This window comes from Podarcis muralis, chromosome 8 (assembly GCF_964188315.1).
Source record: "Podarcis muralis chromosome 8, rPodMur119.hap1.1, whole genome shotgun sequence".
In the NCBI taxonomy this organism is placed as follows: domain Eukaryota; kingdom Metazoa; phylum Chordata; class Lepidosauria; order Squamata; family Lacertidae; genus Podarcis; species Podarcis muralis.
Genome location: NC_135662.1, coordinates 19,881,544 through 19,903,379, shown reverse-complemented (window position 1 = coordinate 19,903,379; position 21,836 = coordinate 19,881,544). Strand labels below are relative to the sequence as shown.

The 21,836-nt window shown below is 45.6% G+C and overlaps 1 protein-coding gene across 4 annotated transcripts in view; it reads right to left on the bottom strand.

Moving 5' to 3' along the window:
- The window catches only part of SYBU (syntabulin), a 47,720-nt gene that overhangs the window by 16,832 nt on the left and 9,052 nt on the right, over nt 1-21,836 (bottom strand). For 3 of the 4 annotated variants that reach the window (XM_028736273.2, XM_077932762.1, XM_077932763.1), the window contains exon 3: nt 7,778-7,978. In XM_028736273.2, the coding sequence (XP_028592106.2) occupies nt 7,778-7,978 (201 nt within the window). Of the gene's footprint in view, nt 1-7,777; nt 7,979-14,801; nt 15,110-21,836 lie in introns of those variants that run through there. The other variant, XM_028736272.2, reaches the window with a different exon arrangement.

Genomic DNA, 21,836 nt, shown 5'->3' with positions numbered 1-21,836 from the left:
AACAGTATTGCTGTCCCAGGGACTGCGTCACATTCATGTCTAATTCCAAAGAACTGCAACAGAGCTTGGACGGCAGGCAAATCTCCCTGCTAGGGATACACACTATGAAAAGAGGCTCTTGCATGAAATCACAAATTGTCACTCTGTTGAAATTGAGCATGTCTCTTCTATGGACCACAACTGGAGGTGGTGTGTGCTACCTTCAACTTTGTTGCGCGACGGCCTCTCATGCCAGTTTCAAGTAGGCAGCTGCTGCAAGCATATAAGGACATTTTAACAATAACAGATGTACTTAGGAGCTCTTCCAAGCCATTTCAAGCCAAGTACTTTTGTAGCTGGGCTGTATGCCGACAAGTTAATAAATAATCTGGTCCCATTTTTTTCTTTTTCTTTTTAAAGAGCTGAGCACTTGGAACTAGGAATGAGTGAATCTGTCAGGTTTGGTTTAATCTCGGTTCCATACACCCCCCCACCTTAAATTCAGTGCATTTCCACATCAGTTTGTGATATATCTTGTCCTCTCTAAAAGAGGGCACGTGTTGTGGTGAGACCTGGAGACGGACCTCCTGATTGTGGGTGGGTCTATTGGATAGCCACAACACCCGATTGGTAGGCCCCTCGTTGCTGGGTTTAATCTGGCCAATGGGGTGCAGTCTAAACGGATCGAGCGACCTATATAAAACCATGCACATGTCCCAGAGCTTCCTCTTTCGGCTCATGCATCGGAACACCTGCCCACCTCTTCCTAATTTTAGGGCATTTTACAATTGACCTTGCTGTGCCGTTGTGTGTCATCTGTCGTTGGGACAGGGGCACGGCAGGAATTTTCCCCACTTGGCTGCTTGGCTGTAGCCATTTGGGTTTCGCCTGCTGCGTAGCAATTTGTCACAACTTGTAAGGTTGTGGATAGGCACTGGTTCATGTAATAGGGATGGGAGAACGGTCTCGCCATCCCTATGTGAAGGGTATTCTGTTAAAGGAATCCAGGGACTCAACTTGGTTTGGTCAACCCCCGTAAGGGGGTTGTGCCCGTGCCTGAGTCCAGGGGAGCATCTGGGGAGTGAACAGAGTCTGTTCCCAGGCTTTTCACCTGCCTCAGGTGTTCACCCTTAGCTGACCTGGGTCAGCGCTACCTGCAAGGGTGTAGGGAGCTAGTCGAACCAGAGCCTATGCAACCACTCACTTTTCTGTAATCAATAAAGTTGTGGCCTAAATTCTGCCAAAAACCAAAACTAAAATTTGAGTCAAATGTGTCTTTATTTAGGGGGGAGGTCTCTGGGTCTGAACACACAAATATTTTTAAAGTCCTCATTCATCAGCGTTTCACTGCTAATTGCTCCTAATAAACACTTTTTTTTGCAAAGCAATTTACATACATGTATGTATGCATGTATGCTACTGAATGCAGCTGAACAGAGTGAAGTAGTGTCTGGGATTGCAGGTGGTTGAAGACCTTTGACTATTTCTGTAGCAGAGACCCTGTCTCTAGCCTGCAAGAGGCATCAAACCAAGGGGAGCTTTTTAGCCACTGTGTGCTCCAGAGAGAAGTACAGTATTTAGAAGCACTGGAAGCACTGGGTGCTTCTGTTTCAATTTAAGTCACTTCGAAAGAAGATATCAGAGCACTCCAAATCATTGCCCATGTGCAGGCACAGAAAATAGTAGATCTAGCTGAAAGGCATGGAGAAACTGTTGCAAGGCAATCCGAGTTATTATTATTATGGTATAATGGTATCATTAGGTTGCAAGATCTTAGAAGGGGTGTAGCTGAGAGGGGACATGGCTATGGCTACCATGAATTGATCCTGAATTTGCCACTACATCCCTGATCTCCTCTCTATTGGTATTCCACCATCTCTCTCTGCTTAGTTCTACCCTAATTCCCATTCTCTGCTCATTTTATATTGTCTCAAAGACAGAACACAGAAAATGGTGTTTATATATATGGTGGCAAACCCAATTCGCCCACTCACAAAAGGCAACTTTCAGCTTCAACATCTCTAGACTCATCATTTCACAGTATTTTAATATTCACCAGTGTCTCCTTCAACACGAAATGGAAGATATCCGAAACAGTGTCTATCTCATTGCTTACATTTCAGGGGGTGTATTTACTTAAGCTTTCAGAAAAAGGTGAAAGTATATCACTGTACAAAAAAACAAGAGCACATTTTGCAGAGAGATGTGTGTATTTTATGCCTTCTGTGGAATATAGTTTCGTGCAGGCGTATCCATGGAGACAGATCCTTTAATAACTCCTCAAGTTAGCAGGTCAAGTAAGCAAAGCTATCCAGCTCCATGGCAACAGACTTGAGACGAACGGGGAGCCTATCAGCAAATGAGCAGCATCTCCTTCTCTCGGGGGAATCTGCACAGCACATTATCGCGATGCGCAGGCTGGCTTACCAAAAGGGGCACTACCCATTTCAAGAAGGTGCAAAGGAAAACAAAGGACTGAACAGGAAGCCATTGCCTTAAGGTTCACGGCGTGTAAGGACCCAGACAATGCTGTTTGTTAGGAGCAACTGGTGGTAGACGCAGCATCATTCTGCAAAATACAGTAACTGGGAAGAGGCAAACTGATGTTAGAAAACGCATATAGCTCTGAATATCTGTCCATCTCATCTTAAGAGTCCTTCTTCACTTGGGGGTTGTTCTGTTGCCTTTAGGGCCAATGTCATTCCATCTAGCAAGACATATCCCTCAGGGTGGCCACTTACGTATCAGCAGTTAAAAAAGCAAGGGAAGTAAAAGGGGACAGAAATTTGCATGCAATTTGACATGCTAATTTATATCTACGTAGGTACACAGGGCGCTGCCTTATATTGAGTCTGACCTTTGCTCTATCCAGATCAGTATCTCCCAGGATGTCAGACAGGGTTTTCTCCCAGTCCTACTTGGGGATGCTAGGGATTGAGTCTGGGGCATTATTAATGCAAAGCTATGGCCCAAGCCCAGAAAGATGCAGCTGTATGGTCTATAGATGCAACTCTAGGAATTGTGCCTACGGTATAAGGGATTTTATCAAGAATGGATTGTATTTGGTTTGAGCAATAGTCTGGAGGCAAAATTAAAGGGAATCAGACCTTGAAGTACAGCACGTAGGAAGCTACACGAAATTTATAATTGGCTACGTAATTGATTTGTATTTGAATTGTTATTGCCATTTGGTATTAATATAATATGGCACATATTGGATTTTTGTAATTGAAAATTAATAAAAATTATATAACAGAAAAAAATAGAAACCATGAATGTAATTTAAATAGAAATGCAATTCATCTCTCCATTGGGGGAAAGACTGAAGGCAGATGGGCGATATGCCTGCTCAGTGTGCTGTCAAGGTGCTTAGCATTGATAGGCACATTCTTCTGGTTCTGCATCAGAGGTGGACCAGATAACTCTTCAGGCAGAGGACAGTCCTCTGTAAATTAGGCCACAAGGCCACCCTAGTACCAATGCTGTCAAGTATTGCCACATGTGTATATCCGGAGCCCAACTTCTGTTGGGGAAAGAGAAGACAAGCTGTGAAGCATCACACTAGCATCCTGGAGGCAACAGCCAAAAGGCAGAACTGAAAAAAGTGGTGTTCTTGAATTGAAACAAGGAGTGTTCACATTTCACCTTGAATGTGTGGACAATCTTGTGCACCTTTGTAGACAAACCATCGAGCGGTTCACTTGTACAGCTATTCACATTTAAAGTTCCGCCAATGTATAGTCTGCATACCTCTGTACACAACAGTTGAGCTGTATAAATAAATAAACAAGTGTATACTGTTTTACAGAAGCATTTGTACATATGAAGAGATACCTTGTCCCTGTGTTCAGTGTCGTGTATGAACAAATAGAACTGGACTTGTGGGATGAAATTAAGTGAGCCAGAGCAAATGACAGCAAACAACAAGACACACATAGATATACAGTGGTGCCTCGCAAGACGAAAAGAATCCGTTCCGCGAGTCTCTTCGTCTTGCAGTTTTTTCGTCTTGCGAAGCAAGCCCATTAGTGGCTTAGCGGATTAGCGCTATTAGTGGCTTAGCGGGCTTAGCAGATCAACAGATAAGCGGCTTAGCGGCTTAGCGGATCAGCTGATAAGCGGCTTAGCGATCAGCTGATAAGCAGCTTAGCGGATCAGCTGTTAAACGGCTTAGCGGATCAGCTGTTAAGCGGCTTAGCGGATCAGTTGATAAGTGGCTTAGCGATCAGCTGTTAAGCGGCTTAGCGGCTTAGCGGATCAGCTGATAAGCGGCTTAGCGGCTTGGGGAAAAGGGGGGGGGAACCCTGCAGGAACTCGCAAGACATTTTCATCTTGCGAAGCAAGCCCATAGGAAATTCGTTTTGCGAAGCACCTCCAAAACGGAAAACCCTTTCATCTAGCGGGTTTTCCGTCTTGCGAGGCATTCGTCTTGCGGGGCACCACTGTAAATGTGCCTTCTCCCAAATTTTCCTTCTGCAGAAGAGCAAAGACAGTTGCTATAAAATAAGTGGCAACAGAAGTAACTGGCAAGATCATCAACCCCCTTTTCCATGGAAATGAAAGCAGGGTCAACATTTTTTTCTGCTCAAGAACAAATGAAGTGGAAAACACACACACACACACACACACACACACACACACACACACACCCTCTCAAAAAAGCACAATTTTCTCAGTATCAGTGGTGAAACAGCATAACCCTATCTTCAAAATCTAATCTCCAGTAAGAATGGACTAAGCAGCATTTTCACTTTGACAATAGGTCAATGCATAACTGTTATCCCAAAAGCCACTCAACCATGCCCATGACAAAGGCACTATTCAACTTAGCACATTCTGTATCTGCGTCCGAACAGCAAACACATTATTCCCCCCAATTTGCTGATCTTTGCAGCAAAGTGAGAACAAAGAGCAGCGATCCAAGCAAAACATTACAAATGTCATTTTTACAAAACACTTTGCCAAGCATGTTTTCCTCCAAGAACAGAATATGAAACTTTTGGATGAATGTGAAGTATCATGCCTTGCGTGACTTCCTACAGATCACAAGCTCTTCCTGCAAAGTCATGTCCGTGTCTCTTAAACAGGAAAGCATTAAATGCCAATCAGTGTCCTTTAAAGTGATTGGTCAACTTTCTCATAATCTTTTCATTCTGTTTGGAGAGGCCCGCGGAGCTGCAGTACCAAACCATGTCTCAAAACACACACATCAAAGTCCAAATCCTAATAAATTAGATGTGGGGAACCTTTGGCCCTCCAGATATTGCTGAACTGCAACTCCCATCATCCCAAGCCATTAGCCACGTTTCCTGGGGCTGATGGGAGTTGTAGTTCAGCAACACCTAGAGTTTCCCCAAAGAGGGAGAAGGCTGTGATGCAATGCAATGCAACTGAGCTGAATGGGACTAATTTCCCTGCAGACAGGGATAGCATTGTGCTGTAAATCTCAAGTAATTCTAGCTTAATCACACATTGGTTGACTTTGCGCTGAATAGTGTGAAACCAAGAAGAAAAGCCATTAAACATAGGACCCAGGCATTTGGTGTAGTGTTAAGTCAGGGTCCCATCAGTGCCAGGGGTGGAGGAAGGGGGGTGCGGTGGGGGCGGCTTGCCCTGGGTGTCTCCACTGAGGGAGGTGACAAAATGCCGGGTGGCACTCACCACAGGGCCTGCAGCACGCCCGAACCATGTGTCTCTCCCAGGAGTGATGTGGTGGCTTGGGTGCGCTGCCCCAAATGGTCTGCCCGCCGCCTCCTCCTCAGCTGTAGGGTGGCTGAGGGGGAGGAGGCAGGCAGACTCCTCCAAGGCCCCACAGAGCATCCTGCCCCAGCTTGCTCCGCCCCGGTGGGCGGCTGGCCCCGCCCCTGGGCACAGGTTACAAGTACTTGATTGGCTTGCTCCACCGCTGATCAGTGCAAGGACATTTCAGAGCAGATTTGAGGAGGGACAGGCAGGCAGAGGAAAAGGGGAGAAAGCCTTGCGCACAGGATAGCTGCCAGCTCTCATATGGACCTACCTGCCTGACAAAAGCGTTGTCTGAACTATAGCAAGCTGAAGACATGGAAGAAGCCTTATTTACAGCAGCAGCAAAGCTGCTTATTTCCCTCACTAAGGGACTTTCCTTTTCACTGGAGGAGGCAGGGGGTGCGGTAGGTGCGGTCCGCCCTGGGTGTCATCCCTGGGGGGGGGGTGACATCACCGCCCCACCCCCGGGACACTAGCTCCGCCTATGTTCCTTTTAGAACGCAGGCAAAGACCTCCTTTCTCTGGAAGTCTTCATTTTTTGAAGTGCATCTGGAACCACTTCATATTTTTGCTTCTGCTAGTTAGTATTTATAGGTTGCCATTTTTTAAAAATTCAAAACCCCCTGAGTTTTAGCATTATGTTTGCTTTTGCATCATTGTTAGCATGTGTTTTGTTAGCTGCTTGGGATGCTTTTAGCTGAGCAGCAGCTTAATTTTTTTAAAATAAAAGGGGGGGGGACGACAATTTCTACGAGAAGCATTCTTGACGCTTAAAAGGGTGCTTGCTTTGCTACTGCCCTGACTTTATTCATCACAGGTGGTTTACAGCCACACAATATAGCGAAGAAATGTCTGGCATCCAGACTTAGGAGCGGTTCCAGGAGGATTCCCAGCCCCCACCCCAGTTCAGAAACGTGGAACTTACTGTACATGATACAGCCAAACTGGGACACATGCACAATAACACATTTCTGTCTATCTCCCCTGCACTTGCAGAAAGTTAACTCAAAAATAGAACAGTATGCACCCATGAATAATTCCTAGAGTGAGAGACTGGGAGATGGAAGAAAAGATCACAGGTGAGACCTGGAAGGCTTTGTTATTTTCTGTGGGAGCCAGGATTAAGCCTTGGATAGAGAGAAAATTCGGTATATTTCTGCACTTTGGGATAGGGGGTATTTCAGATACCCTGCAGCTGATTTTCTCGCAGCTAATTTTTTATGCCTTTGCTGTTATGGGAATCTGCCTTTTATTAGAATCTGCATTCTGTTACGTATTTCTGACTATAATTGACTGCTTCAGTTTTTATATTATATAGATATTATGTTACATTTTGACACTTGTGTTCGGTGTCATAAACTGCCCTGTGGTCTTATGACAAAGGGCGGTATATAAATTTAAACAATCGTAATGAGAACAGTGATAATAACGGGCTGAAGCTGTCTTTTTTCATTAAGTTTTCTACTGAGATTAGTGATCTTAGCTGAAACAAGGTCGGCCAAAGCCCAACCAACACCACAATACAAAATTTGGAAGAGATCCAAGGCAATTAACTAATAGACAGATGAGAAAAACCAAACAATGTGACCATTTGTCAGCTAGTATCATACATTTCAAAGCAGAAAGAAAAGATCTTTTCATCCTAGCAGCAAAACACCCCCGAATGATGAGACAATGACAATAAAATGACAAAAAAAACCCCAGGCAGTTCCTAGAAGGCTTCAAATGAACTTTGTATATCAATCAAAGTGTTCAAAGGCTTCCTGATCTTCTAACTACTGCACCAGGCCCCATAGGATGACACTGTCACCTTTTTGTTCATCTGTAATTTTCTGTTTGTTTTTTAAAAACAACACTTCGTAGTATTTTGCATCATTGCATCTAAACAATTGCAAAGATCTAGCAATCCACATAGCTATGTAAATGTAGGCAAAGTATCTGATTTACAAGCAGTGGGTATCGCACGCAATTTTAGAGACATTCTGACCATCACCTGCTATGAGACAAAGCAAAAGTGCCACTGACAAATCCAGAGACTCAAAAGTGATCTTACCTGGCTTTATGAAGCTTGTCTTTGTTTCCTTCTTATATCGAGCCGGCTGTTGAGTTCCATCCCCCATTGTTCCCGAATTAAATTTCTTCCTTGTGTAGTCTCCTCCATCATTGCCTGTACAAAAACCAACTGGACTGTTTCCAGCATCAGGAGGAGTCTTAACTGGAGAGACGGACTGGCTGCTGGGGCAACCTGTGTCATCTGCAAACAGGAGAGCAAAAGCGAAAAATAAAACCAAAATGTGCCACGGGAGAGATCTTTCGTCCGACTGAAAACAGATGATGGAGAACTGTTCTCTTTTAATTATTATTACTACCTGTTAAGTATATCGCACAGCCAATGAAGCATGTGTGTAAATCCTCCAATAGCTAGATAGAGAAGACATTTGCTTTCTGTGGGGGAAATTCTGTGCCTGTATTGAAAAACATGGAGGGGGCACAGTTTCGGGACAGCAGCTGGTTCCTTGGACGTCTAAGGACCGTGAAAGAAAAAAGCCACCATGAATTCCTTAACCTGCTGCTTCCTGGTGATGTCAAAGGAGACCTGCTGAACTGTGGATTGATATATAGCTTTTATTTACAACAAGAGCGATATCTGGTTCAGGGACACAAAAAAACCTCTGCTTTGTAACAGGGGAGGGAATAAGAAGAGAGTGAAAAAGGAGAATTGTCATTGAATAGGCTAGGGAGCATGGGACGCGGGTGGCGCTGTGGGTAAAAGCCTCAGCGCCTAGGACTTGCCGATCGCATGGTCAGCGGTTCGAATCCCCATGGCGGGGTGCGCTCTCGTCCTTCGGTCCCAGCCCCTGCCAACCTAGCAGTTCGAAAGCACCCCCGGGTGCAAGTAGATAAATAGGGACCGCTTACCAGCAGGAAGGTAAACGGCGTTCCGTGTGCTGCACTGGCTCGCCAGATGCAGCTTGTCACGCTGGCCACGTGACCCGGAAGTGTCTGCGGACGGCGCCGGCTCCCGGCCTATAGAGTGAGATGAGCGCACAACCCTAGAGTCTGGCAAGACTGGCCCTTTACCTTTAGGCTAGGGAGCAAGCCTCCTTAATCTCCAAGAGAATATTATTAGGAGTGTAGATTTGGCTTCTGGGGGAGGGGACACACACCTCGTGACACATGCCCCTGTTCTCCTGCCCCCAATCATCATTCCTTTCAGTGGCAATGCCTCTGTAGCAATCCCTCACCCAGTGACAGGATTTTGGAAAGGGAAAGAATCTGTCTTGAGGGATGTGTCTGCGCCACGTGTCTGCACCTCACTCGTCCCCAGCCTGGAAGGGGAAAAGCGACAGCCTCTCAAATAAGCAGGTGACTGGGGGTGGGGCTGTCACTCCGAGGACAGCCCTCCCATTTGGCATACGAGGCAGCAGCCCCAAACAGCAGGTGCTGAGGGTGGGGCCCTCCATCATTCCCCATGTGATTCCTATTCTACCATTTCCGATTGCCATTTGAGAAGTAAGATTCAGTTGCCTGCCTGGTGGGATTCTGTAAGCGGAAAGGAAGTGTCTATGTGGTGCTATCTTATCCTTTTCCTCGGGCATCAAACTGACTTGGTCTAGCCTCCAAGCAGCTTGCTACTCTCAGCTCCTGGGGAGATTCCAGGTCCAGTATACCTGAAGGAGCATCTCCACCCCCATCGTTCTACCCAGATACTGAGGTCCAGCGCCGAGAGCCTTCTGGTGGTTCCCTCTCTGCGAGAAGCCAGGTTACAGGGAACTAGGCAGAGGGCCTTCTCAGTAGTGGCACCCGCCCTGTGGAACGCCCTCCCATCAGATGTCAAAGAGATAAACCACTACCTAGCATTTAGAAGACATCTGAAGGCAGCCCTGTTTAGGGAAGCTTTTAATGTTTAATAGACTATTGTATTTTAATATTCTGTTGGAAGCCGCCCAGAGTGGCTGGAGAAACGCAGCCAGATGGGCGTTGTCAGGGCCGCCTCAGGTCCCAGCTCACAAGAGACCAACACCAAGTCCACTTTATTTACAAAAGTCTTTATTGAAGTACATTGTTTGCTCCACAGCCGAGGCGCGCAGCCCCACGTCTGTTACGCTTAGACCGCTGAAGTCCCCTCTGAATCAGTCCCGCCTCCACACCAGTTTAAGAGGCTTCTGCTGGTCCACCTCTTCCTGTCCTTCCTTTTCTGCAGGGTCTTTCTGCCCCCCTGGGTTCCTTCCCTCCTGCTTTCCCCTGACGCTGAGTCCCCAGACGCCTGCTCCCCCCTCCTCCGTGCTTTGGGACCAGGCTCCTCCTCCGGGCTCTCCGCATTTCCGCGCGCCTCCACATTTGAACTTGGCGCGCGTTCGCTACCTCTGACCTTCCTCTTGACAGCTACACTACTCTCTGTACTACTCTCCGCCCCTTCCGGCAGGACGTCTTGCCCCGATCTCCTTCCCCTCTCTGCTTCCTGCTCTGCTTCGTCTGTCACACTGGGAACTCCACCCTCTTCACTCCGTTCCGGCGGGGAAGCCGGCCCCGATCTCCCACTCCCACTCGGGATTTCCCTGCTGCTCCCCTGCTCCTGACGAGTCCCCCCTGTGGCTCCCCTTGGCCTGACCAGGGGCGCCCCCTTTTGGGAATCCTCCGATTCACTTGAAAGACTCATGGAAACCCTCAAGTCATTGTCATCCTCCTCCTCCTCGTTCCGGGATTCTTCCCCCTCGCTCTCAGTCTCCTCCCTCATCTGTGCCTCTCTCCCTGAACCCCTGACAGGCGTGGTATAAATAATAAATTTCTTCTTCTTCTTCTTCTTCTTCTTCTTCTTCTTCTTCTTCTTCTTCTTCTTCCTCCTCTTCTTCTTCCTCTTCTTCTTCCTCCTCCTCTTCCTCTTCCTCTTCTCTGACAGCATCAGAGCAGCATGCGCACCTCTCAGTTTCCACCTGTTTATTGTGGGGATGGTGCAAAGAGCTTTTCTGCTCATCCCTGATACCTTTCTGCTGCACCACCTCCAGTTAGGCACCCTGGATCCCCAAATCTGGATATGATGTTGTTGTCGGCATCCGTATCTCTCAAGAGGCAATGGAGTGTGCCTCTGGGGTAAAGTCAAATTGCTGTGTGAGCAGAACCTAAGTGGCCTCCCTTGGGTTGCAAGCCTGGGCAGTGTGTATGGAGGTCCAGGGCTTCCCAGATGACAAGACAAGTCTTGCTCTTGTTGACGTGGTCCAAAGGAAAGCAGAGCAATATGTTTGGCACCAGCTTGGTTGCAAGAGTTACCAGAAGGAGGTCACTTCCGAATATAGGGAATGATTCCTCTAATGCATCATTCATATTCTCCCATTCATATTTTCCAATCAAGCCAGTATTTCTCTCTGCCTAGAAAAGCTGATGATGGCACAAGGCAACTGGTACAATTTGAGAAAACAGTGACTGGGGAAGGAGACATCTCCAAAGGGTAAGAATCAGCAATATAGAAATTGCTATTGGAGAATGAATTCGGGTGGAGTTCTGATCTTAATGGGACATGGGAGAGAGAATTTGGTTTACAAACTGAAGGCGGCTAGAAGACTAGAATCAGATCTGGTCAATGCCTCCATTTAAATTGATATCATCCCACAATTGTTCACAAGGAATATCGAACACCACAGATATGTTCCTTTATTAATACAGGGTCCTCCCAGTTCTGTTAAAGGGATTGTTGTGCAATACCTACATTCTGAGCCTCCGGGGCCGGATAAGACAGCCCTGGAGGGCCAGGTTTGGCCTGGTGCCTGAGGTTCCCCACCTCTGGCCTAAGGGGCAAGTTTCTACTATGGTCCATCTTCATCCAATTATTTTAAAAGGCGAGTCGTTCCCAGAAGTAGTTTGGGAAAATGCCAAAAAGAGTGGAATGCACATCGATTTCTCTATGTCTCCAAAACACTAGCCAGGTTTTGTTTTGCTTTGTTTTTAAAGCACAAGCTTCCCTGGTGTGCAACCAAGTTTAGGAAACCTGCGAAGTTTGGAAATGGCTTAGAAGAGCTGTAAGCTAGATGCGTTTGCTGACAGCCTGGTCAAAGTAAACAGAGCAGGTGTTGGCAACAAGCTGCTGCGTTACAGGGAATCATATTTCATTAGCAAAAGGGAAAGCCTTCAAGACCTACAGCACAGTTTTCCAGGTTTCTTTTTCATAGGAGGGACTGGGATTCTTTGTTCCAGTGGGGAGGGTAGAAGACCTTCGAAAGAGAATTTGCAGGAGTCAATGCAGACTATGTTCATATTCAGTCTAGAAGTGCTTCCTGACAATCTGGTCAGAGCACTGAACGCTCGCCAATTTCATATCCCTCTGTTTCAAGGAACATCTTTAAAGCACGATTATATAAAGCATGTGCAAAGTATCTTCTGTCACCATGAATCATAGAACTGTACATTTGGGAGGGACCCTGAGGGTCAACTAGTCCAACCCCATGCAATGCAGGAATCAAGTGCCACCTGCCCTAATAATAATACTTCATATTGCTCATTGAGAGTTTCAGTAGTACCTTGTTGCAATCCTTATTGTTTGGATAATACTACTAATACTAATACTAATTCATGATACTTCATAATACAGTGGTACCTCAGGTTACATACGCTTCAGGTTACATACGCTTCAGGTTACAGACGCTTCAGGTTACACACTCTGCTAACCCAGAAATAGTACCTCGGGTTAAGAACTTTGCTTCAGGATGAGAACAGAAATCGGGCTCCGGCAGTGCGGCGGCAGCAGGAGGCCCCATTAGCTAAAGTGGTGCTTCAGGTTAAGAACAGTTTCAGGTTAAGTTCGGACCTCCAGAACGAATTAAGTACTTAACCCGAGGTACCACTGTACTTCATCATGAATAATAAAAAATAAAACTTCATATAACACATTTAGGACTCAGCTACATTAGTCAAAAAACAGTGCTTTGAATGCATTATAAACATGCAACACCAGATGGCACTGGAGAGCAAAGGAAAACCTCTGAGATTTTACATAGCGGTTTTCTTTGGTTATAATGATTTAATTTCTGACCTATTTTTAGTGTGTGTGTGTCCCCCCCCCCCCCCGGGTAGATCTACACTTAGCCTATTCAGAGTTTCAACAGTACCGTGTTGCAATCCTTATTGTCCCCATACTGCAGATGAGAATGTTGTACTTGACTGCTACTTATGTATCACATCCCACAGGGGATACATTCTCCCAAACTTAAATCACTGCATAGTTTATAGTCAGAAATATGCAGTGTAGAATTCACAAGGGGATAGCCAAGGGATGGTTTTCCCATATGTACTGGGAATGCCCAGAGGTAAAGGAATTCTGGAATAAAACCCTAAAAGTTATTAATTTATTAGTGAAGCTTTCAACAGACTTTGATTTCATGACTATGGGTATACTTGGAAACACGGCTATAGAGAAAGGTGACCAGCTTAACTTCAAAGCTATGATTTTAGCAGGAAAGGCAACAATAGCTTAAGGTTGCAAAGATAGAGAAAAATGGACAGTAGAGGCATGGAATTTGTTTGAATTTATTCAGTCGGCCATTGTTACAGTCATGTCACAGGAAACAATGTGGAAGGTCAAGTCCACCACAATAAGGAACAAATGGAACCCCTATCTTCAATGGATAGAAACTACTGGAACAAAATACATTTGGTCGCTGAGGCTAATTGTTTGAACCCTTCCAATAGATATGGGGGGGGGGGGGAGAAAAAAATTGTATGGGAAATTTAAAAATTGGAAGAAGATAATATAATGTATGTAAAAATCCTGAACTCAAAAAATTTTTTTTTTTTTTAAAAAGGAATTCACAAGGGGATTCAATTCTACAACATTATAATGTCTACATACGTTTCACAAAGCTTCCCAACTCCCTTGGGAAGCTGCCAGGGCTTCCAAGCCCTGCTAGGGCATACTACTGATATCTTCACTGTGTCCCTTTCTAATTCGTCCCCCCCAGCTTAGACACCAAGCAGGACCATGGGTCTAAGCTGCCATTTTAATTTTCTACAAAGCCTTCAACATAGCAGCAGCCCAGGGCATTCTGGGAAATTCAAACTGGTGGGCTGCATTGACCCATCACTGCTTGGATCAGTGCAGTCTGCTGCTACCTCCTCCTACTGGCTGGTAAACTCACCATGTTCTACCAACAGAGAAGGGGGAAACTGCGGCATTTTCTCCTGCGCCCTCTCAAACATGGCTCCAGCCCTGGAAGCTACATTCAGCCTCACAACTCCTCCATTTTAACTGAAATTGCTTAAGCTCTCCAGCTTTCACAGACATCAGGCTGCTTATCATGGGAACAAACTGAACTTGGCACAGACAACAATTCCTCCTCTTGGCTCCTATCAACATTAATGACCTTTAGACATACCAATAACTAAGCCAGGCTTTTGAATTCAGCTGCAGACAATGAAAGGATTTGTTGCATGCAATCCTCTTTCCTATGACCCTTCTGTTATTTCTAAATAAACGATATACCTAATGTACCCCCCCTCCCCACAAAGCAGCCACATGGAAAATATAAGGTACATCTGGACAGTTGCAGGACCCAGCTCATTCTGCCAGAGACATTTCCACCTCCCCACCCCCCAGCAATGCATATAAATGTATCAGATGTACATTTGAACTCAAGATCTTTTGCAGGATCAAAATTTTCGCTGTCACCCAAAATAGCAGCAGTGCACTGCCCATCCCAAGAGGCAAAGTCATTCCTTGATGTAGGACACAGATTACATCCCTGCATATATAAATCAGCCTTCTTCAACCTGGGCCCCTCCAGACCTTTTATGACTACATTTCCCATAACCTCTGACCGTGGACCATGCATTTTCTCTGCCTTCCTCCATTGCCTTGTCACAAATCATCCCGCTGCCGGATCAATCACAAGAAGGGCAGTGGGCTGACCTCTGGAGTATCTTGAAGACCTCATGCATCTCCACACTGCCAACTTAGCAAATCTGCTCAAGGTCCAGCAATTTGACAAGATTCCTTACAGGGTGGGGAGAGACCGCTTTCTTTTAAAAAATAAAATATATCAGAGCAACACATCTACAGACACTTCCATAGCAGCATAAGAAGAATTTACCAGTTTGTGAAGGCACAGCCAGAGTCCTGACTGGAACGGAGAGGAAATTTCCATGCCGTCCATTCGTAACCGGAGATAACATTTCCCCGAGGCTATGACTATTGTTGCGCAGAAGAAATTAAGAGGAAAAGGGAAGGATGGGACTTGGTGGTACCATCAAACCACGAGTTGGTTAGCACCAGCTCTTACTCCTCTGTTCACTTGGACATAGCATTTTTTGTTATTAAAAAAAGAAAGAAAGGAAGAAGCAAGGTTCATTCTGTCAGCTTTCTGCTTTCATGACTTGGCAAGTCTTAATCTTGGATGGCACAAAATGTTTGCCCCGCCTTTTTTCAGAAGGCCGTCTGTTACAAACAGTTTCTAACAGACGTCAGCTATAACTTGGCTGACAACTCAGGCAGGATGTTAATCCCTTCGCAGAACAAGCACATAAAAAATAAGTAAATCCTCAATTGCCTGGGAATTAAGAGCAGGCCCCATTCTTCCCCAAACCACCAAAAATGATGCTTACAGATGACAGTATGTTGAGTTGACAATGAAGATGGCCCAAATGGAACTCCAAAAGCAAGTTTCAAGGCTTACACGCTGATTACGGATTTGAAAGGGACAGCTGCACATTCCTGATTTGCAGAGATTGCAGGATCTAGATGATCCTCAGTGGTCCCTTACAACTCTATGATTCTATGATTAGGTGACAATGCATATAAAATATATAGAGTAGGTAAAAATCATACCAAAATGCTGATGACTTTCCATAAGAATTTATTAATTAAAAAAAAAAAATCACAAACTCTTGTGACGAACGGAACTTAAGACTGAAAAAAAAAAAAAGAGAAACGGACATTTGCCCATATGGGCAGTGTCAGGGTCCTGGAAACTGCTCATGGATGCCAGCCCTCAAACTATGTTATAAGAATGCATGGTATAACAATAAGTAGTGAATTGAAATGAGAAAGTGCATTCATCACTAAACTAGGTAAAGGTAAAGGTACCCCTGCCCGTACGGGCCAGTCTTGCCAGACTCTAGGGTTGTGCGCTCATCTCACTCTATAGGCCGGGAGCCAGCGCTGTCCGGAGACACTTCCGGGTCACGTGGCCAGCGTGACGAAGCTGCTCTGGCGAGCCAGCGCAGCACACGGAACGCCGTTTACCTTCCCGCTAGTAAGCGGTCCCTATTTATCTACTTGCACCCGAGAGTGCTTTCGAACTGCTAGGTTGGCAGGCGCTGGGACCGAACGACGGGAGCGCACCCCGCTGCGGGGATTCGAACCGCCGACCATGCGATCGGCCAGTCCTAGGCGCTGAGGCTTTTACCCACAGCGCCACCCACGTCCCTAAACTAGACTGTCATTTTAATGGCGGGGAACCGAGACAGAAAGTAACCTACTCAAGGCTCCTGCTCCTGGTAGTTAAACTCTCTTAACATATACGAAGCTTCAATCTGATCCAAACCTAGCATCCCAATCCAGATCTGGATCTGCTTGCAATGCACAGACCATGTGCATGTATAGAGCTAGTGCCACACAGTGCCAGAGGATGACTGATCAGATTCCAATCCCCATAAACTTCATTGCATGACCTTCAGCCAGCTCCTATCATTCAGCCTAATCTATCTCATGAGAGTGCTGGGAGGATAAATTCGAGGAAGAAGCTGCATTGAGTTCATTGGAGGAAAAGGTGGAGTAAATATGCAATCAAGAGTTACCTGAAGCAGTGTGGCGAGGGGGGCGAGAGCCTGAGAGTCTGTTCAGCAGCCTCAGCTTTTTTTAGCTAGAGTCAGTCAGGTCTCCACCCTCCCAGGCCAGATGGGAAAAGGTTTGCAAGGCAGGGAGCAGGTCTTCCAGGACTTACAGCCAAGATATACCAAACATTGACTTTCAAAAGGGAGCTGAACTTGCTGGACTGCAGGCCCCCTTCCAGCTCTATAATGCTATGATAATGTGATCATGGAAGAAAATGGAATATGCACAAGAGAATGAAGACTAAGGGCTCAGCTAGACTGGTAAAGAAAAAGTGATTTTTGTGTGTTGTATATGCGATATAACATTGTGTCACCAGACGGCGATGTGGAGTCCTGTTTTTCCTGTTTAAATTTACAACGCTACAGAAACACCTCTTTGATGTGTTTAGATCCAGCCTAAGTTCCGTCACTGGTTGTATGTGCAAGCAAGCACATGAAACCGCTTCCGACAAACTGAAACTGACATTACACCAGTGCAATTTTCAGGGCTTTCCCCGAAGAATCCTGGGAACTGTCTGGTGAAGGCACTAACATGCCCTCCAGCATTTCTCTGATGAAAATAGGGACCTCTTATTCAATGACGATGACAACAACAATGCCTTTATACCCCCTCCCACCTGACTGGTTGCCTCAGTCACTCTGGGTGGCTTCCAACATGATGTATAATCACTTATCTGCTTGGCTCAGGGGGTTGAATATCTCCATATCCTCCAACATTTTCCCAATGAAAATAGGGACGTCCTAAGGAAAAGTGAGACATTCTGGGATCAAATCAGAAACCAGGACTGTCCCTGGAAAATAGGGACACTTGGAAGGTCTGCACTAAGAATGAGCTCTTTACAGATCCCTAGTCTCCCTACCCTAGAATTCATGGTACCCTAGAAAGAGAAAAGAAAATACTGGCAGCATTAAGATAAATTAAACAGTGTAAATAAGTTTTGATGGATGCAATAATGGAATACTGAATGGTGTAGTCAGTGCTCCCCCCCCCCTGAAAATGTTTAGGGGTACTCTCATTTTCCTACACATATTGAAATACTGCCCCCTCAATGAGGCCAAACAAAATGTTTAGGGGTATGCATACCCCTGCGTCCCCCCAGGAAAAAAGCACTGGGAATAGTATTTGTAAAATATGCAGGGATTTATGACATGTAAAATGAACCATGGAAAGAGAAGAAGGGAAGCCACTGATATCATAAGGATGTAAAATGTGTATTTTAAATCATAAAGCAGAAAATTTAATAAAAATTATATACAGAAAAAAGAAAGAGAAAATAAATATTAAGCCAGTTTTAAGTTTGTAATGAAGGCCCTTAAGAGCTAACTTGCAACGAATGTATTGTGCGCTTTTGTTTTCTAACATTGACGAGCTTTGCAACCATCCATCAGTGTCAAAGGATGCTTTCAAAACCTTTAAAAGAAATTGTAAAGTGTAACTTTGCACCGAGTCCTATGTGCAGATGCATTGAAAAAGAAATGAACTAAAGTGGGGAAGGATGAGGCATACTTTGCCAGGTGCTCCTCTTTTCCAGCTCACTCTGCTGACTGATGTACAAAGCAGGTGAAGACAGAAGCGAAAGTCATCGGGCGTGACTTCTCAAGCAGGTGCACCGAGCACTGAGATGAGGGAAACTGCTTTGTAGAAGGGCTCTTGCAAGACTATATCAGTTTTCCAGGAGTTGCCAGGCAAGATAATTCCATATTAATTCATGTGCAGTCTGACTCTAGGCATATGCACGCTCTGAAACAAACCTTGCTGAGTTCAACAAGGCTCACTCTTGAGCAAAAGTATACAAGAATTGCAGCCTAACGGTGGGATCCTATGCACATCTGCAGAAACACAAGCCCCACTAAGTTCAATGGACCTTATTCCGAAGGTTAAATGTTTAGTTGGGGTTGGTGGTTGTTTTAATTTGGGTATAACTGTAAACTGTTTATTATTGCCATTATAGTGGTACCTTGGTTCTCGAACTTCATCTGTTCTGGGAGTCCATTCGACTCCCGAAACGGTTTGAAAACCAAGGCATGGCTTCCGATTGGCTGCAGGAGCTTCCTGCACTCAACCGGAAGCTGAGGAAGCAGCGTTGGACGTTCAGCTTCTGAAAAACGTTTGCAAACCAGAACATTCACTTCTAGATTTGTGGCGTTCGGGAGCCAATTTGTTCAGGAGCCAAGCCATTCGAGTACCAAGGTACCATTGTATTGTTATTGTTGTTATTGGTTTCTATTGATTTATTGGTTTGTTTGTTGCTCATATAGGATATTTTGTTTTTTAATGTTTGATGCTTTGTTGTGTTTTTATATATGTTGTAAGCCACCCAGAGTGGCTGGGGAAACCCAGCAAGATGCGTGGGATATAAATTAAAATAGTAGTAGTAGTAGTAGTAGTAGTAGTAAGTGGATACATCAGAGGTGGGGGATCTTTTGAGCCAGAGGGCCATATTCTGTTCTCAACAGCCACCCAGGGGCCACTTGCCAGTGGTGTGCAGGACAAGATGAAGCAATTAATGTGAATATCTCCTCTTCCCTTGAATTGTTCTGATGTCCCCTGCTTGCTTGCTTGCTTGCTTGCTTGCTTGCTTGCTTGGATGGAAGAGATTTTCCTGGAATATAGGCTACTATATGAAGATAAGTGCCATACTGGATACTGTGGGATGTAATCTACTGGGAGCAGTCAAGTTCAACATTCCTTGTAATGCTAGAGAAGACATGTGAGGGAGTGTTTGGTCCAGCCAGTCGAAACTTCCTGTTCCTCCTGGCTGGAACATCCTTCCTTTTGCATGTGACAGAAGGTGGGCGTGACCTAACCTGTCCAGGTAACAAAAGGACGAGTCACAAAGCACCTCTCTCTCTCTTTTCCATATTCCTTTCATTGTGTGAAGTGCTGGACTGCTAGCTTGCAGTCACTGGGATTATTCCCCCATATGGGGTAGATCCACATGTACATATTTGTAACTTTAAGCCTTAAGCCCAGCTTCAGGGATCACACTGTGCTCTGCCTGATTGTGAGTAAACTTTCTTTTTCTTACTTATGAATAAGACTGTGGTGTCCTTATTCTTTTAGGAGGGATTCAAGGGAATTTACCAGGAACGTACAATTCAATCTGAGACAGATTGAATTGTATAATATAGTCAGAGGCTCACACGAGCCTGCAACCAGCTATCTGCTGTGCTGTGTAAAGGGGAATGCACTCTGCCAAGTAAAGAAACTTGCTAACGCAAGTTAGGAAGGATATTAGTAAAGAATATATCCTCACCTGCCTCCCTGAATATTCCCACAGATACTCTACCAACCTTTTGCCCCTTGCACTTCCAATCACTGACGTGTGCTAGATAATGTAGTGCTTGGTGTGAAAAAGATGTCCCGTTTGCTGTGAGTGCCACACATGTCTTACTACCTTGCAGGCAGATCTCCAAAGCCTACATTCTCCAGAAGGGATGCGGGTGGCGCTGTGGGTTAAACCACAGAGCCGAGGACTTGCCAATCAGAAGATCAGCAGTTCAAATCCCCGCGACGGGGTGAGCTCCCATTGCTCGGTCCCTGTTCCTGCCAACCTAGCAGTTCGAAAGCACACCAAAGTGCAAGTAGATAAATAGGTACCACTCCGGCGGGAAGGTAAATGGTGTTTCTGTGCGCTGCTCTGGTTTGCCAGAAGTGGCTTAGTCATGCTGGCCACATGACCCGGAAGTTGTACGCCGGCTCCCTTGGCCAATAAAGCAAGATGAGCGCCGCAACCCCAGAGTCGGTCACGACTGGACATAATGGTCAGGGGTCCCTTTACTTTATGTTTTCCAGAGTGCTCAGGAGACACTCTTTTGGGTTGCCTTTCTCTGGGACACCCAGACCATGAATGGGCCATTCAGAGCTAAATAGCTGACACTGCTTTGTGGACATCCCCTTTTCCAGGTGGACAAGGTAAATGCAGCACTCAGTAGAGAACCGATCCCAAGCAGCCCCTACTATGCAACTTACAAGGATAACAGACCTGATGTGGTGAAATACTCGGCAGCTGATGAGGCAGGCGTTGCTGCTGGGAGAATGTTTTTCTCTCTGCTTGACATATGAACCCTGCAGCTGAAATCCAAACCGGAGGGGGAAGGCCGGAGGGTGCCTGTTTCAATGTCAGATGACAGACAGCACGCACGCCAAAGCATTTGTTTCATTTTATCGAAGCCTAGCATCCAGCTGGAAGTTTTATAACGAGCTCCACACGCAATTGGCTGGAACAAATGTGCTTTTTGAAAGCTGGCTCCCCCCCCCCCCCACTGATCAATAATTTCATAGAAGAAATAATGGGGGGCAGCCGATGTTAGCCGCGTTCAGAGTAGACCCACTGAAATGAACAGACCTGTCTAATGCCAATGGATTACTCTGAGTAGAACATAGTTGGATACAGCCCAACACCTTCCTGCGACTTTTGCAGCCCCACTGAGTTCAACAGGCCATACCCTCTCTCTCTTAAAAAATGTGTAAAAATGCAGATGCAGAAATCTTATTCTCATTTTATCAGCAAGGATGCCACTTACAAATGAATTAATCCAGAGTAGCCTCATTTCAAAATGTTTGCAGGATGTTTATGCAGCATGCATAAATCCTATTCCACAGAGAATCCTATGCATCCTTATTCTTATTATACGTAGCGTTATGGGGAAATAAGTCTGAGTGAGTCCAAGGGGGCATAGGCTCTAATAATAACAATAACAGTTTATTTATTGCTGCCCATATGACTGGGTTGCCCCAACCACTCTGGGCGGCTTCCAACAAATTATAAAACCATAGTAAGACATCAAACATTTAAAACTATACAGTCATACCTCGTGTTGCATTTGCTTCATGATACATTTTTTCAGGTTGCGTCCTGCGGTGACCCAGAAGTACCGGGTTTTGCCACTCGCGCATGTGCAGACGTGCAAAATGACATCACGCGCATGTGCAGACGTGGCGAATCACGACCCGCGCATGCGCATACGCAGGTTGCGTTCTGCTCATGTTGAGAATGGGACTCCAGAACGGATCCCATTCACAACCAGAGGTACCACTGTATAGGGCTGCCTTCAGATGTCTTCTAAAAATCAGATAGTTGTTTATCTGTTTGACATCTGGTGGGAGGGCATTCCACAGGGCGAGTGCAACTACCCTCTGCCTGGTTCCCTGTAACCTCTCTTCTCACAATGAGGGAACCACCAGAAGACCCTCGGAGCTGGACTTCAGTGTCTGGGCTGATGTTCCTTCAGCTACACAGCACCAAGGCCATTTAGGGCTTTTAAGGTCAACACCAACACTTTGAATTGTG